Source organism: Ctenopharyngodon idella, chromosome 7, assembly GCF_019924925.1.
Source record: "Ctenopharyngodon idella isolate HZGC_01 chromosome 7, HZGC01, whole genome shotgun sequence".
In the NCBI taxonomy this organism is placed as follows: domain Eukaryota; kingdom Metazoa; phylum Chordata; class Actinopteri; order Cypriniformes; family Xenocyprididae; genus Ctenopharyngodon; species Ctenopharyngodon idella.
The window spans coordinates 8,118,628-8,136,833 of record NC_067226.1 but is presented as its reverse complement, the minus strand read 5'-3'; the positions used below and the strand labels follow the sequence as shown (position 1 = coordinate 8,136,833).

At 36.4% G+C, this 18,206-nt stretch overlaps 1 protein-coding gene across 3 annotated transcripts in view; it reads left to right on the top strand.

The window, feature by feature from the left end:
* Positions 1–18,206, top strand: part of ano5b (anoctamin 5b) — a 35,627-nt gene that overhangs the window by 6,011 nt on the left and 11,410 nt on the right. Inside the window, exons 2-8 of one of the 3 annotated variants that reach the window (XM_051901768.1) lie at positions 1,600–1,644; positions 3,595–3,656; positions 10,340–10,447; positions 11,616–11,684; positions 15,008–15,412; positions 17,379–17,494; positions 17,666–17,800. In XM_051901768.1, the coding sequence (XP_051757728.1) occupies positions 1,600–1,644; positions 3,595–3,656; positions 10,340–10,447; positions 11,616–11,684; positions 15,008–15,412; positions 17,379–17,494; positions 17,666–17,800 (940 nt within the window). Of the gene's footprint in view, positions 1–1,599; positions 1,645–3,594; positions 3,657–5,562; positions 5,708–10,339; positions 10,448–11,615; positions 11,685–15,007; positions 15,413–17,378; positions 17,495–17,665; positions 17,801–18,206 lie in introns of those variants that run through there. The other 2 variants (XM_051901769.1, XM_051901770.1) reach the window with 2 other exon arrangements.

Sequence of the window (18,206 nt, the reverse complement as noted above, 5' to 3'; positions counted from 1 at the left end):
TTATCAGGGCAGACCTCATGGTATCCTCTTTAGAGAATGCAACTTATAGACACCCGTGTGGACCCTGAATAGATTTCCATGCCCTCCCTGCCACACCATGCCTGCTTTGTTTGTATGTGTGTACATGAATGAGTTTCCTTGATCTGTAAAGTAAAGTAATAAAGAAATAAATTCAGTTACAGAGTTACTAAAATGTTTTATTCAAATAGCATAAAATGAAATTACTTTTGTTGTTGTTGTTTCTCTCGAAAGAACACAACTGAATTAAAACTCTTTAATCGTCACACCACTTGCAGACAACACACACTTGAGGTTACACTTGTTGGTAACCAGGAGAAAGTGAGAAAGAAAGCGGGAGTTGTTGCTATAGCAGCAGGCTCCTTAATTTAGTTTTCTCTTTGATAGCCATACTGTATGAACAAGTAGTTGACCCAGTAAGTCATAAATAAACTCTTAAAGGGATCACTCTGTTTTATGGAAATGTGTTTATATATAATCATGGCCCTTGAACATCAACAGAGTGATAAGAAACATTTCATTTAAAAAAAAAAGAAGAAGCTAGATAAGGGGGTATGCTTCAGTTCAGATATCTGTATATTTATGCATTTGTTTGTGTGTGCGTGACCCAACAGTGTTTGTATCCATCTAATTTGAATTTAGAATATTATCTGTACATCTATAAACAGTCCTTCTCCTGACTTCACAGTATAGTTATTATTTGCTTTGCTAATTTAAGACTTTGCTGGAGATCACCAATTCATCCGAGACAGCATTGCATCCTGTTGATAAAGAGACAGCTATTGTGTTATTGTGCAGCTTTTTCAAAGACTTTTCCCTGGACACAAGATATGGTGGTTTGGAATTGTGGTTTAGTTTCCATTAATGTGAAATAGCTATTCTGTGAATGTTCTCTGACCTGATGTTGTTTCCTGGCACACTTTTCCTGTTGAGAGTTACGTGTTTTGTCATGCATTAAGAGTGCAATGATGTAAGCTTGATTCATTCAGCCGATAAATTCAGTTCACTTTATATTCCTATTATAGCGAGTCATGTGACACGTGAGGGTGAATCGGAATTGTGAATATATTTTCAGCCCATCTGCTGAACAAGCTGAGCCCATCTCTGTCTATCTGCTGAACAGAAAATGTATGCTTTAGCACACAGATTCAGTTAAACTGTTGATTTGTTTACTAGGAAATTACTGTGGGGGCCACAGGTTTGTATTCAGACAGGTTTTATCAACACTACTGCTGCTTTTTCCCTCTCTGCTTCAAAGTATTACACAAAGGTGCCATTATCAAAGCCTTTTTTTCCCAGTAGGCCTAATCATCACTCATAATAACACGATCAGAGGAAGCCTGCGAGACCACAGCACCTGTTGGTTCTGCTCAGAGCAAATATTGGTCTTCTCATAGAATGGAAACGATAGAGACCAGACCTACAAATGCAGTTTTTTGGGGATTTTTGTAATGGTTTTAAGTGTTAACCCACACACGTGTTCCTTTTCCCTCTAAAATAAATGCATGTAGAAAGAGTTGCTTTGTGTGGATTTAAAATTTTATTTCCAACTTTACACCCCTAACTGTCTCTTGGGTTAAGATGGCTGTGCCGTTCTGACGGGCTACCGGAGGACCTTTCAGGCAGGTACGGACAGAGCTACGTGTGCCACTTGTCTGTCCGTCCCCCACTCTGCCGTTTTCTCATCCTCTCTCTATATTCATTTCCTCTCATTATTATTTTATTGTGCTTCATCAGCATCTCAGAAACCATATTGTGACAAGTGTGCTTGTCTGTGGTACCACATATTTGGGGATGTAAACCTTGCTCCAAATGCTAAAGATTTTTAAGAAAATGTTGACGTCTTAGTCTGTTCTTTCATTCCGTTGCCTCGTAGCTGTAACCTTTGTCAGCTTGTGAAGGTTTGTGCCTGTGCTTTAAGGCTGAATATGAGTTCGTCTTTATCAGAAATGCACCACCATTTCGGCTTGAATGTGTGAGTTTGGTGACTGAAGTGTTGTGGAGCTTTGTTTTTGTTGTACATATTGATGTCAGTGTTGTTCTGAAAAAAATTAATGAACTAATGCAGCACAACTGACCATTTAAAATTTAATAAAGCACAATCGAATTAACAGAACAACCAGTCTGACCGTAATCTAATCTGTCCATGGCAGAACATATATTTACTTGCACTAATTTTCAGTGTTAACTATCTGAAATATGACACGAGTGCTCACTAATCATGCACTAGCCAGACATTGTGTAAAGTGTTTCCTGGTATGCCTGACTGTTCCCCACAGGAAGTGCTGTTATCCCACAAAGTTGGCTGCTCAGCATTTAAGTCTTTGACTGACTAACCAATGGAATTTCTGCCAAAGTATGTGGGGGAGAAAGCACAGCAAAGATAGAAATGACACGTACATATGTAAACCTTTTTGTCAAATGATGTGATATTTCACTTCAGCGGCTGTAGAGTCGAACACGCTGTATAACGCTGAATTTATTTAAGTTGGAGCTGCTGTTCAGCAAAGGAAAACTAAATAAAATATTCTGAAAACGTATGTGTCTCTTGAAACATAGTGGAATGAATGTCATTTAAATACCTCTAGTCTGTAGTTTACATTAATACTGCCCACCTTTGGTCTGCGACCTGCAATATATGTGGGCAGGAACTACTGTGCTGAAAAAACCCAATTTTTCTTGTTTTTATACACGGTCTTAAAAAAACATGCAAAAATTGTACCTTTTAACAGTACAACAGCTTGTCACTGGGCAGTACCCTTAAAGAGAAAGCTTTGTACCTCATCTACCCCTAAAAGGTGCAAATAGTAGTACTATTGAGTAGTGCTATTTACTAGGGCTGGGTAAAAAATATCAATTTCTCGATTTTAATCGATTCTCATTTTTACGAACCGATATCGATTCTTAAATCCCAAGAATCGATTAGTCTAGTATGTTTTCAGTTGATGAATGAACAGAACATGTAGCGCAACCTCAGAAAGACGTCAATAAAAACATATTCAGTGACCATAAACTCATTAGTCAGCTAGAAAAATGAATTCTAGAAAGCAGCATTCTGATAAATATAGCTATGCACCGTTACATATTCATTATAATGTGTTTGAATAAATCAGTTATGACAGCCACTATTTACATGTTTATATTAAAAAAAATAAATAAAAAAAAAACGAATTGGGGTAGAAATATGATTATGTAATTCTAAACTTTATTTATTATAAAAAAAAAACATAATTGAGTGTAATTTAAGTGTTTGTATATAAATAAGTAAATTTTAACCTTCAATATTATAGTAATGTAGTACCAACTGACTCCCATATGTAGTTTACAGCATTAGTTGAGAGATTTTTTTTTCCTCTAGAAAATTTGCCATGTACTGTAATTGATATACTACTACCAAAATAATTTTTTTTTTTTTTCTTTCTTTTGAGAGTTTGGAAGAGCATCAATTCATCTGGGTTGGCATATGATGTTTCCAATAAGACTATAGCATTTGTGGTTCTGATATATATATATATATATATATATATATATATATATATATATATATTGATGTCATTTCCCCTGTGTCTTTTGCAGGTAATAATGGCAGCATTAACTCCATTTCTGACCGAGGGACACAACTGCCTGGTCACCGAGAGGTAAGATGCATTTTCATCTCATTCAGATATCTTGTCATAGTTTGTGGTTTAGCTCTACTATGTATGAAAAAGCAACAGATTACTGCTGTGATTGGTATTTTGTAATGTGGAAAATAGGTCACATTTTGAGGTTGTGGTACTTTAAATATGTGTGAATGTACTCTGACCATGAGGCCTCCCAACTGAGTACTGGAGAACATTTACAACTCTGTTTTAAATATTTATGGTTGGCCGATTTGAACTTGTAAATGTCTAATTATAGCTCTTGAAGACAGGTCAAAGGAATTTTTTTTTTTTTTTTTCACTAATACACTTTTATAATGTCCACCAAAAGCAATATACAAAGTTCCCAATGTTTTTATGAATGAATTTGTGAACAAAAAATGACATTCGTGATTACTGAATTAAGGATTAAAAAAAAAAAAAAAAAAAATGGATTCAGACTGATTTGAAAAGAACCAACTTAAAGGGTTAGTTCACCCAAAAATGAAGATTCTGTCAGTAATTACTCACCCTCATGTCGTTCCAAACCCATAAGACTTTCGTTCATCTTCGGAACAAAAATGTCTATCAAAAACTTTTTAATGAAATCTGAGAGCTTTCTGGCCCTCCATAGACAGCTACACGACTATCACTTTGATGCTTCAAAAAGTTCATAAAGAGATCATAAAACTAATCTATATGAATGGAGTGGTTTAGTCCAAATTTTTGTGGTTGTGGTAAACGGAAGCTCAAGCATGTTTGCTTGATGCGTGCAAGATTCAAGGAGCTTTGTTCTTGTGTTGAGCAGCACGTTTGAGCTTCTGGAAGAGGTTTGCTCTCGCGCAGCAGTTTCGGTTGAGCTTCTGTTTGTTTGCTGATCGATGTTTATATGTGAATAAAAACCTAAGTTAAATCTGTTCATCATAAAAAGTGATCGAGTCTCTTCAGAAAATTTTGACTAAACCACTCAATTCATATGGATTAGTTGTACAATCTCTTTATGAACTTTTTGAAGTGTCAAAGTGGTAGTCATGTAACTGTCTATGGAGGGACAGAAAGCTCTCAGATTTCATCAAAAAGATCTTCATTTGTGCTCCGAAGACGAAACAAAAGTCTTAAGAGTTTGGAACGAAATGAGGGTGAGTAATTAATGACAGAATTTTCAATTTTGACTTAACTAACCCTTTAAAAGGACAATTCACCCACAAATCAAACTTTATTATGGCATGCAAAATTGGTTTTACTCTATAAGGAGGAATATTCTAGCAGAACATAAATGGGAAAAAAAAATCACTGCAGACATCTCCTTGAATTTTATATGATTTTTAAGATTGCATTCATTTAATTGCAATAATGACATTTCTTGGCCTGGAAATGTGCTTGATATTTCCATGACTGAAGCATTCCTGAATATATTCAAACTCTAATATGTTTATAAAATGCTAATTTTATAGATGCTGGTTGTTTTTGACATAGGACATGGGACCTTTTTTGTCTATTGTTCCACTTCATTAAAACTATAAAAGTATTAAGCATTGATTTAGGCGTTTTTACATGAAGCTATGTAAGCAGCCATCAATATATTGTGCCTTTGCTCTGTTTCTTTTGCTGGTGCACTTTACTAATGATAATTTCCTCAACTTCGTGCTCTCAGCAATAAAGAAGTGTTTTGGCAAGCCATGTGCAATGGTAAATTTTTGTCTTAATATCTAACTAAACCTGGATGCTAATAAAAAATAACTGCAAGGTTATGGAATTACTCACCCTTGTAATATCAGTTTAGTAAGGGGGAATCCAGAGTTGAAACTGTAGCTCAGCTTATTATAAATAATGAAGTATTACAATGAGCATGTGATTGTGATCTCAGTCCCAGAACAAGGCATGTTTTCCCCCAGTTCTCTGCAGTAAGGGGGAGTGACCCACTCTTATCAGAGGTCTCTGTGCGAGAGAGTGTGCAGCTCACTGTTAGCATTTGCTAGCACTGCTTGGGACATGGACATTTTGTACATGCTCTCGATGACATAACACCATTGGAGCACTTTAATAAAATTATGACAGCTCGAACTGAGGTATGGATATGACATTCATGTTCAGGACCTAGGAGAGATTGTTGCTTACTTCGGTAGAGCTTTTTTTTTTTTTTAAATGCCTTGTTAAATTAATTTTCTTCAGCACTGACTGCTATATGAATAGTTCATCGTTATTGTTCACAACAAAGCTTTAAATCACATGTATTATTATTATATATGAAATATATAATGTTAAAATTAACAGTGTATAGTTTGAATTTAGTGCATATTTTTATATTATCTTGTTTCATTGATAGTACACTTTTTGCTGAACACATTTAAGCTGGACCACATCAACATGCTAGATTTCATTTTGATTTTCACTTTGTGTAAGTGTGTTTTTGAGAGAGGTGAGCCAAAACAGGAAGGGGTGGACCTTCAGTATCTGTCTTAAACACAAGCAATGCTTTGTCACTGTTTTAACACTCCAACAGCACACCAGCATGACTTGTGCTTTCTCATCTACTTGGCCTTGATATGAACACCCAGTGTCTAGTGCTTAAATTATTCAGCTCAGTAGAAATTAATACATATGAGGGCAGATATTAGATAATGTGAAACTCCATAGATGTCTATGAGAATTCCTGGAGTTTGAATGATTTTAGTGATTTGTTGTTGCTTTATAGATTGCTTGGAAGTCTTTGATTGTCATTTTGACATCAATAGTGATCAATAACCCTCCATGTCATTTCCTAAAGGAGCAGCGTACAAAGGTCCCATCTGACCAGTAGTGCTGATTAACAAAGTACCTTGTTTAAAAATAAGTGCTCCTGTCAGCTCTCTCACATTTAATTAGTAGTCCGCAATAAAATGCCTTCACAAATGGCACATAGCCTTCACTTTTTTAGTTTAATGACTTTCCCTGGTTCAGTCTCTGAACGGCCTTTTTTAGACAGATGTGCCAAGCAGGCAACCGTTTTTGTGACTTATCTGTTTTGGCTTGTTTTACTGTCTGGAGCAGCATATTTGTAGGTCCAGCTGGTATTTTCTCCTCCTCCATGCCTGTGGGATTTTTATGCATGATCTAGATACAGTGTATGTGTATAGTAAAACAGGTATGACGTTTGATGTACTGTGAAAGGAGATTTTGTTATACTCTATTAACAAAATGCTGGTGGTTTTGGTATTGATGTTTTTTTTTATGTGTGTGTGTGTGAGTGTGTGTTTGGGATGGCTGGGGTGTTTGTGTTTTTTGTTTTTCTGCAATGAGACATGAGATAAATAGAAACTGTCATACAATAAATATAAATATGTTCCTAAGAAATTCTTGCTTAAAACATTTACAAAAAGGTACCACATTATTAGCATATTTTTGTGGACATGTGTCTGGATAAAAAGCTTGGCATTGTTTGAAATATCTTGGTGTATAAGATAAATACTAGGACATTAATTAATAAGGTGTGTGTGTGTGTGTGTGTGTGTGTGTGTGTGACTGCTTAACCCCATCGAGTCAGATCAGTCTCAAAAATAATACATTTACAAAACAAAATTCATAAATGCACAGAATAATTCACATTTACAAAATCCGATTCATAAATTCAAAACACAATGCATAAATACACAAGTAAAAAGCATAAATATTTCTTAATAAATACATAAATACAAGTTCTTGAATTAATTACAATCACACATTTATGAATGATGTTACATGTACTTATGAATCTGAATTTGTAAATCGTCACATGCGTGGACTGCTTTGAATTTGTGTGTGGTATTTTTGAGACCTTCCTGGCAGGTTAAAGGGTTAGTTCACCCAAAAATGAAAATTCGGTCATTTATTACTCACCCTCATGCCGTTCCAAACCCGTAAGACCTTCGTTAATCTTCGGAACACAAATTAAGATATTTTTGTTGAAATCTGATGGCTCAGTGAGGCCTACATAGGGAGCAATGACATTTCCTCTCTCAAGATCCATAAAGGTACTAAAACATGTTTAAATCAGTTCATGTGAGTACAGTGGTTCAATATTAATATTATAAAGCGACGAGAATATTTTTGGTGCACAAAAAAAACCAAAATAACGAATTATTTAGTGATGGCCGATTTCAAAATACTGCTTCAGGAAGCTTCGGAGCATTATGAATCAGCGTGTCGAATCCGCAGTTAGGAGCGCCAAAGTCGCATGATTTCAGCAGTTTGGCGGTTTGACACGCGATCCGAATCATGATTCAACACGCTGATTCATAACGCTCCGAATCTTCCTGAAGCAGTGTTTTGAAATCGGCCGTATATTATAACTGGTGTTTATAGGAACACTTTAGTAATCACAGGATGAATGGGCGATAAACAATCAATAAAACAGCGATTATGATGATAAACTATCGAGTAATTTTAAATACGGTTTGTAGTCAGTGGATTCTAAAGATAACATCGCGACCAGCTAGGGATGACACGGATTATCTGCTATTATGTTTTAAGTTTTAAAAGTACTGGTGCGGTGCATATATATATATATATATATATATATATATATATATATATATATATATATATATATATATATATATATATATATATATATATATATGTTTAACATATCAGATTATTGTGCAAATGAAGAAATTAATGTGCTAATACACTGCAGAATGACAAGCAGTAGAACAGATCGTCATCACTCTGCCTGTCGCATTTGCAACATAAACCACTCAAAGCTGAAAGAAATTGTCCAAATAGAGCTAGATAGAACCTACATATGAAATAAGATGTAGAGATTGCATTTTTAATGAAATAACTGGTGCACTGGTACTTTTAAAACATAAACATAACTTTAGAATCCACTGACTACAAACTGTATTTAAAATTACTCCATAGTTTATCATCAAAATCGTTGTTTTAATGATTGTTTATCGCCCATTCATCCTTCGATTACTAAAGTGTTCCTATAAACACCAGTTATAATATAAGAAAACTGGCGTGGACTTACAACTTTGTAACACTGCAAACTGCACACTTCATTAACTAAAACAACCTTTAATCATAAGAAAATGCCATCGGATAAAAAAACAACTTTACTTACTCGTTGAGTCTGGTTTTTATCCTCCAAGCTGAAATTGATCTGATTGATCTGAATAAACAGGGTATGTGCAACTTTGGTGTATAAGACAGCAGGCTAACCGGTGTGATGTTTCAATAAAGCAACTTGGTTTCATTAACGTGTGTGCTTTATTAACATCAAAGCTTTTAACCGAACACACGAGCAATATGTGACTACTCATCAAACACTGGCAGAGCAGGCTGTCTTGTTTCAATTCCTTTAACACTGCAACTCAACTCTTTTCAAGCACTTGGTCACCACCTAATGGATAAGGGACATATTACTAATAACAACATTAAACTGTTTTATATCACAACCAGGTAGCTGTATTTTGTGCAAACAATATAAATCATAATGTGGTTTTGTAGAAATTGTAACCAGGTGCTAAAAAAGAGTAAGCCTTCCCATTAAAATGTCTTTACATAAAGGACCTTATCATGTAACAATGCACAGTACAAGCGCAGCGTTGAGCTTCTTGAGTCTGTTCAGTAAGGAGCATTTTTATTGATGGATTAAAAGCTCACGCGATTGGCTAAACAGAACATCCTCCAAAAAAAGATATTTATTAATCTTAACCTGCCAGGAAGGTCTCAAAAATACCACACACAAATTCAAAGCAGTCCACGCACATGTGACGATTTACAAATGCAGATTCAACGATCCATAAATACATGTAACATCACTCATAAATGTGTGATTGTAATTAATTCAAGAACTTGATATATACATATGTGTAAACATTTTAAATTTATTTAGGTAAAATGCATTTGTGTGAGCATTTAGGGAAATATTTATGCTTTTTACTTGCGTATTTATGAATTGTGTTTTGAATTTACGAATCAGATTTTGTAAATGTGAATTGTGCTGTGTATTTATGAATTTTGTTTTGTAAATGTGTTATTTTTGAGACTGATCTGGCTCCATATAACCCTATTATGGGGACAAATTTTTACCCAGAAGTGAGTTAAACCTGACACAACCTTCTTTTGGGGACATTCTCATTTGAAAAATAAATAAATAAAATTAAAATAAATTATTTGAATCATCATTATTATTATTATTATTATTATTATTATTATTATTATTTTATTTTAAAAACGTAAAATGCTACAAAGTTTTCTGTTAGGGTTAGGTTACAGTGTTTGTAACTAGCTGTACATAAAAAAAACAATAGAGGTCTATGGAATGTCACCATTTAGATAGCTAAGCTAATGTGTGTGTGTGTGTGTGTGCTGATCTTGCACTCTGTATGTGTGCAGAAGTTACCGCCCTCTTCATACTGTACCTGTGGTTTTCTCCCTGCAGCTCTTCCTGGAGCCTCTCTTGCTGTCATGATACTATTTCTGCTGTGTTAGTGGGATGATGTTTTACTCTGCAGTAAATTTCTGCTCTCTAATACCCTGACCACTAAAGTGATTTAGCAGTATGTTTCATGAGCATCACGTCCACTGATATAATGGGTCCATTGGGGTTTTGTCAACTAAAAAGATGAGCACGGTTGTTTATTGTGACAGAAGGCAACTCTCAAAGGCTGTATATGGTCATGTATTTGTGTATGAGAGTGGGAATGTTGTTGATTTGAATGTTTCTTCTGTAGATAGACAAGTTTGAGCAGAACAGGGACTCTGTGTACTTCAAGGATGGTGTACGGCGCATCGATTTCGTCCTGTCCTATGTTGACGACAAGGAGGGAGACAAAAAAGCGGTATGATACTAATATAACCTATCTGTTAATTTATTCAAAGATGCATTTAAAATGCAATTCACTCATAAAATGACTTGAATATACCTCATCTATGATAATGTTTTTAGTGCTGAAATAAGGTTGCAAAATGTGCTGCAGATCCCACAAATCTTATATTAACGAATTAATAATTCATGATATTTGTAAAAAAAAGTATTGAAGAACATTATTGAAAATAGTGATGTACTCATAAATATGAGTAAATCCACAAGTGTATGAGAAAATACTTTAATTCAGTTGATTTCTTTTAGTTTTTCAAAATCATGTGAAGCCAACATAAATACAAAGAGTGTTTCTACATTCTTTCATTTCCTTTTCATGCACACTTTGACATTGACACAAAAACACAGACTCATGCACACATTTCCTGCTCCTCTCATTAATTGTTTGTTTTCCACAGTCCTGATTTCTTTCATGTATTTGTTCTGTTATTGCTCCATCATCTGTAATTACTGCAGGAATTTTAATTGTGTTTTCTCTCCAAAATGCTCTGTACTTGGCCTTGTTAAGCAATCAAACAATGACTGATGATTAATATTGCTCACTGTGTACAAAAATAGTGTGATGGGACCTGTACGTAGGCGTGCAGTGGTGGTGAGATGGGGTGAGATGTCTGATGGGTCATAAGGCACAGTGAGAAACTGTGAGTCAGAGTCAGATTGAAGCTGTTGCACAATAAACTGAATGCCGAACAGTGATTGCATAAAACGAGAGCAGGGGTCAACCATTTCTCTCTTGTCAGACCCTTCATTCAGTTCAATCGCTGAGAACACTGAAGGGTTCGATGGTGAACCTGTTTGATCCTCTGTTTTCTCCTGTATGCAGAGGTTGATGCGCGGTCAGGCTCTCTGCTTAATGAAGGTCATATCCCTTGAGTCACCCAATTGAGATGGTGTTCCATAAGATAAGATGTGGTAGCCATAGCTCACCAGTGCTTGTGGGAAATACAAGTTTTCTCTAAAGACGTAGTCCAAAGCTTGTTTACAACCCTCAGGGTTCCCATATACAAAGCTGAATGAATTGGTGACTTAAAACTATTGATAAAAAAAGAGAAGGAGACCATGAATGGTATAGTACAATGATAAAGTTAAAATAAAAACTTATGTTTTTGTGTGATCTTTTTTTTCAGGAAAGAAGAAGAGAGTTTGAAGCCAACCTGGAAAAGTCTGGTCTTGAGCTGGAGACTGAAGATAAATCGGTGAGGTTCTGAGCCTCAGGTGCCCTATCATGGTTGCACTTCTATTTATTTATTTTTTTATTGTATTATTTTTTTATTTTATTTTATTTTTAAATTATGTCTTGCGTATGTGTATGTGTGTGTGTGTGTGTATATATATGTATATATATGTGTAATATATATATATATATATATATATATATATATATATATATAAATAAATAAATAAATTAGGGCTGTCAACGTTAACGCATGCGATTAATACAAAATTAATACAAAAAATGCTTTAAAATAATTTGATGCATTTAATGCGAAAAAATGTGAAATTGCGTCATAACGTAATTTACGTCACGCAGTTAGATGATCTTAAAGTCCATGCTGATTATATCAGAGATGGCAGAGAGAATTATTCATTCCAGTGTCTGTTTCGCTTTATAAAACACAAACTCTCTGTCATATTCTGTCATTGTATCTGAAGAGCGTGAGCCCTCCCTCATCACGCTGCTCCTGTCTGAACGGAACGATGAAACATCCCACTGCTGTATGGCCAGATGATATGAAAACTATGTTTCTCGGCTGGATAAAGCAAAGCACCTTCTTGCTATGAAAGTTTTGATGGATGAGGATTGCAATCAAAGTAAAGACGGTTGCGGTGACATACAGGAGTCGTACATTAAAGGATTAGTTCACTTTCATATAAAATTTTCCTGATAATTTACTTGCCCCAATGTCATCCAAGATGTTCATGTCTTTCTTTCTTCAGTCGAAAAGAAATTAAGGTTTTTGATGAAAACATGCCAGGATTATTCTCCTTATAATGGACTTCAATGGCCTCCAAACACTTGAAGGTCAAAATTACAGTTTCAGTGCAGCTTCAAAGGGCTTTAAACGATACCAGACGAGGAATAAGGGTCTTATCTAGCGAAACGATCGGTCATTTTCGAAAAAAAATGTAAATGTATATGCTTTATATAAACAAATGATTGCCTTCCAAGTGCTTCCACCAAAACCGCACTTTCGTATTCTTCAAAAACCTTACGCTGTATGTCCTACGCCTTCCCTATTCTACTTACGGAGCAAATGCAGCGGCAGTTAGAGATATATGTATAATATATATATATATATATAATAAATAAATATATATATCGTGAAATAAAATTTCTCATATCATGGTCATATTGTCCACTTGTCCCGTATTCCACTATGAGAAATCTGGTCACCCTAGGTTGTGTTTACATTGGTTCACAGTGTTATGTTATAAACATTTGTGCTTTAAGTTTGTGACAACTGACAAGCACATAAAAATACTTTTTTCATTGGAGTAATAATAAAGAAGCTGTCCTACATTCATTAGTCTCACCTTCTTGTGCTTGGAAAACTGCCACATCACAAAAAAAAAAAAAAAAAAAAAAAAAGAAATTAATAAATGTGTAGGCTAGGCATCTGTATTGGCGAGTACCAGAAAATAAAAATCGGTACTCGTACTCAGTCCTTAAAAAATGGTATCGGTGCATTCCTTATATATGCATTCCTTATATTAAATCGTGTGTGTGTATATATATATATATATATATATATATATATATGTGTGTGTGTGTATATATATATATATACACAGTGGGTACGGAAAGTATTCAGACCCCCTTACATTTTTCACTCTTTGTTATATTGCAGCCATTTGCTAAAATCATTTAAGTTCATTTTTTTTCCCTCATTAATGTACACACAGCACCCCATATTGACAGAAAAACACAGAATTGTTGACATTTTTGCAGATTTATTAAAAAAGAAAAACTGAAATATCACATGGTCCTAAGTATTCAGACCCTTTGCTCAGTATTTATTAGAAGCATCCTTTTGATCTAATACAGCCATGAGTCTTTTTGGGAAACATGCAACAAGTTTTTCACACCTGGATTTGGGGATCCTCTGCCATTTCTCCTTGCAGATCCTCTCCAGTTCTGTCAGGTTGGATGGTAAACGTTGGTGGACAGCCATTTTTAGGTCTCTCCAGAGATGCTCAATTGGGTTTAAGTCAGGGCTCTGGCTGGGCCATTCAAGAACAGTCACGGAGTTGTTGTGAAGCCACTCCTTCGTTATTTTAGCTATGTGCTTAGGGTCATTGTCTTGTTGGAAGGTAAACCTTCGGCCCAGTCTGAGATCCTGAGCACTCTGGAGAAGGTTTTCGTCCAGGATATCCCTGTACTTGGCTGCATTCATCTTTCCCTCGATTGTAACCAGTCGTCCTGTCCCTGCAGCTGAAAAACACCCCCACAGCATGATGCTGCCACCACCATGCTTCACTGTTGGGACTGTATTGGACAGGTGATGAGCAGTGCCTGGTTTTCTCCACACATACCGCTTAGAATTAAGGCCAAAAAGTTCTATCTTGGTCTCATCAGACCAGAGAATCTTATTTCTCACCATCTTGGAGTCCTCCATGCGGGCTTTCATGTGTCTTGCACTGAGGAGAGGCTTCCGTCGGGCCACTCTGCCATAAAGCCCCGACTGGTGGAGGGCTGCAGTGATGGTTGACTTTCTACAACTTTCTCCCATCTCCCGACTGCATCTCTGGAGCTCAGCCACAGTGATCTTTGGGTTCTTCTTTACCTCTCTCACCAAGGCTCTTCTCCCCCGATAGCTCAGTTTGGCCGGACGGCCAGCTCTAGGAAGGGTTCTGGTCGTCCCAAACGTCTTCCATTTAAGGATTATGGAGGCCACTGTGCTCTTAGGAACCGTAAGTGCAGCAGAAATTTTTTTTGTAACCTTGGCCAGATCTGTGCCTTGCCACAATTCTGTCTCTGAGCTCTTCAGGCAGTTCCTTTGACCTCATGATTCTCATTTGCTCTGACATGCACTGTGAGCTGTAAGGTCTTATATAGACAGATGTGTGGCTTTCCTAATCAAGTCCAGTCAGTATAATCAAACACAGCTGGACTCAAATGAAGGTGTAGAACCATCTCAAGGATGATCAGAAGAAATGGACAGCACCTGAGTTAAATATATGAGTGTCACAGCAAAGGGTCTGAATACTTAGGACCATGTGATATTTCAGTTTTTCTTTTTTAATAAATCTGCAAAATGTCAACAATTCTGTGTTTTTCTGTCAATATGGGGTGCTGTGTGTACATTAATGAGGAAAAAAAATGAACTTAAATGATTTTAGCAAATGGCTGCAATATAACAAAAAGTAAAAAATTTAAGGGGGTCTGAATACTTTCCGTACCCACTGTATGTATATATATATATATATATATATATATATATAATGTATATATATGTATATATGTATGTGTGTGTGTGTGTATATGTGAGATTTAATTTAATTTAATCTCCCTCTGCAGGAGTCAGATGATCGTAAGACGTATTATCTGAAGATCCACGCTCCATGGGAGGTGTTGGCCACTTATGCAGATGTGCTAAAGATCAAAGTGCCCTTTAAAGCAAGCGATATTCCCAAAGCTCGAGAAGCTCCTCTGGAATGGCTCGCTAACCCTTTCCGTCTGCCAGACAACATCATGAGGCCAGAGCCGGACTACTTCACTGCACCTTTTGACAAGAGCAAGGTTGACTTCTTCCTCATTGATGATAAGGACACGTTTTTTCCTCCCTCCACACGCAACAGGATCGTGTACTACATCCTGACTCGCTGCGCTTACTACAAGGAAGACCGAAAAGAGAAAGATAAGACAGGAATTAAACGACTGTTGAACAACGGCACCTATACCTCAGCTTATCCCCTTCATGACGTGAGTGAGAGATTTATGCACTTTTGCATTTTTGTGCTGTGAATTGTTTTCGCTTTAGTATAGCTCCATCTAGAGCTCCATTCATTTTAATGTTATCTAGCAGAAGTTGATTGTGCATTCCAGTGGGTTTTGAATACATCTTCCATAAGTTTGAGCCAGCAGCCATATCACCCTGTAGCCCAAGACTGGTTGCCCACTGAAGCTTAGCAGAGCCGAGCCTGGTTAGTACCTGGATGGGAGACCTCCTGAGAAAACTAGGTTGCTGCTTGAAGAGGTATTAGTGAGAACAGCAGGGGTGCTCACCCTGTGGTCTGTGTGGGTCCTAACTGCCCAGAATAGTGATGGGGACACTATGGCCCGGTTTCACAGACAGGGCTTGGCCTAAGCCAGGATTAGGCCTTAGTTCAATTAGGGCATTTAAGTAGCTTTTATAAACTTTCACTAGAAAAAAAAACATTACTGGTGTGCATCTTGAGACAAAACAATGGCACTGACATATTTTGAGATATGTCAGTACAAGTTGCTTTCAGTTAAAACAGCTCAAACAGGCATTTTAGTCTGGGACTAACTTAAGCCTTGTCTGTGAAACTGGGGGTATAAGTGTCAAAAAGCACCGTCCTTCGGATGAGACATTAAACCGAGGTCCTGACTCTCTGTGGTCATTAAAAATCCCAGAAAGGAGTAGGGGTATAACCCTGGCATCCTGGCCAAATTTGCCCATTGGCCTCTGTCCATCATGGCCTTCTAATTATCCCCAAATATGCTGAATTATTTAAAACAAATTCGAGCAGCCAGTAGCCTATATCCGAATGTATATCAAGCGCCCATTAATGGATTAGTTCACTTTCAAATGAAAATTACCCTAAGCTTTACTCACCCTCAAGCCATCCTAGTGTAAATGACTTTCTTTTTTCTGATGAACACAGAGAAATTTTAATAAATATCCTGACGCATCCGAGCTTTATAATGGCAGTGAGTGTTACCAAACGAGTCTGAGCTGAAGAAAGCGTTTCCATCCATATCCATCCATCATAAACATATTCCACACGGCACCAGGGGGGTTAATAAAGGCCTTCTGAAGCGAAGCAATGCGTTTGTGTAAAAAAAATCCATATTTAACAAGTTATGAAGTAAAATATCTAGCTTCTGCCAGACCGCCTTCCGTATTCAACGTGCGAAGAAAGTGTAAAACTCTTGCAGTTCCAAAAGCTTTCACTACGTCCTACGCCTTCCCTATTCAACTTATGGGAAAAGTGTAACTGACACAACGCCAGTTTACACTTTATTCATAACTTTAATACGGAAGGCGAAACTTACAGTGATAAAAATCATAGGTTAAGCTTATCATTTTCCCCTTTTCTTTTTCTGTTCTACTTCACCGAACGCTTCGCACCTCTATGCATTTTGGTCATGGGACAAACTTAAAGTAATGTTGAGAGGGTGAGCGGTTAATATTGATATAATAAAATAAATTTTTGAACTCCATTTAAAATGCTAAACAAAAGTTAAATAAAATGTTTCCTTTCATATTTTTTTTATAATAATTTTTGATTATTTATAAAGTTTTATCAAAGGAGATTTTCAAAGAATGATTTTGGTACGTTTTTCTTTTTATCGAAAAGGATAAACTAGAACGACAAACAATGTACAATCATTCAAAAAGTTATAATGATTTTAACATGCAAAACTGTTACCCAATCTGAGCAGTGGGCGTTTACTTCCAAGTCTTGAATGCGGCACACCCATCAAAGGAGTGTTTGAAAGAGAGGTTCAAAAACAAGAGAGTAAATAGCTTATTTCTTCTAAATTAGGATGTTTTTTTATGTAAAAATCTTGATAACATTGTATGTGGACCTCAGAGAACATTTTATAAAATAATTTTTTTTTTTTAAAAAATGCAGTTCATGACTCCTTTAAAAGTTTGTGTATATCTTTGGTTAACATCTGTCTGCTGTTTGTTCCTCAGTGTCGGTATTGGAAGAAAGCCCAAGACGTGCAGTGTGAGAGTGAGAGGTATCACCTGTATAGGCACTGGGCACGATTCCTCTGCTTCTACAAGGAGCAGCCACTCAATCTGATCAAGTGAGGATGCTCTGTATATCTGGAGCAGATAGTCTTGGGCATTATCATTAGACTGCTGATTGCAAGATTTCAACTTAGTAGAGGCAAAACAATAAGAATGCATTAACCTCACATTTCTAGTGCAGCATATCAAACCATAGCGTTACATTTCCTGTTTGTATTTTGTCATAGGAAGTATTATGGTGAGAAGATTGGTATCTACTTTGCCTGGCTGGGCTTTTACACAGAAATGCTGTTTTTTGCTGCAGTCATGGGTGTGATCTGTTTTGTTTATGGCCTACTCAGTTACGATGACAACATGACAAGGTTAGTGGCACTGGCAGGTTATATGGGTCATATGAGAACACATCTTTACCTGAGCCTCCGGTGTCCCATACTGTGCGGTTACATGCATTTTTTATAGCCCTTTGCAATTTGTAACTAATAGTGGCAGATAACTGTTAAAGCCTTCAGACAGGAGCTTGTTTTGTTTCTTGATTATTGTGTGTACAGAGTGTTTTTTTGCAGTTGAACACTAAATGTTGTTATATTGAATGAGATGCAATATCTGTATTCTTTTGTAGACCGTAACCTCTGATAGCAGCTTTATATCAGTCAAATGTTTCTCATTGTCTAAAGAATGTCAAATGGCTTCAGTGCTTGAAAATGAGAAAAGAATGAGTCAGTGTGTTAAGACTTGCCATACAATACAATCACATACAATAATGTAATG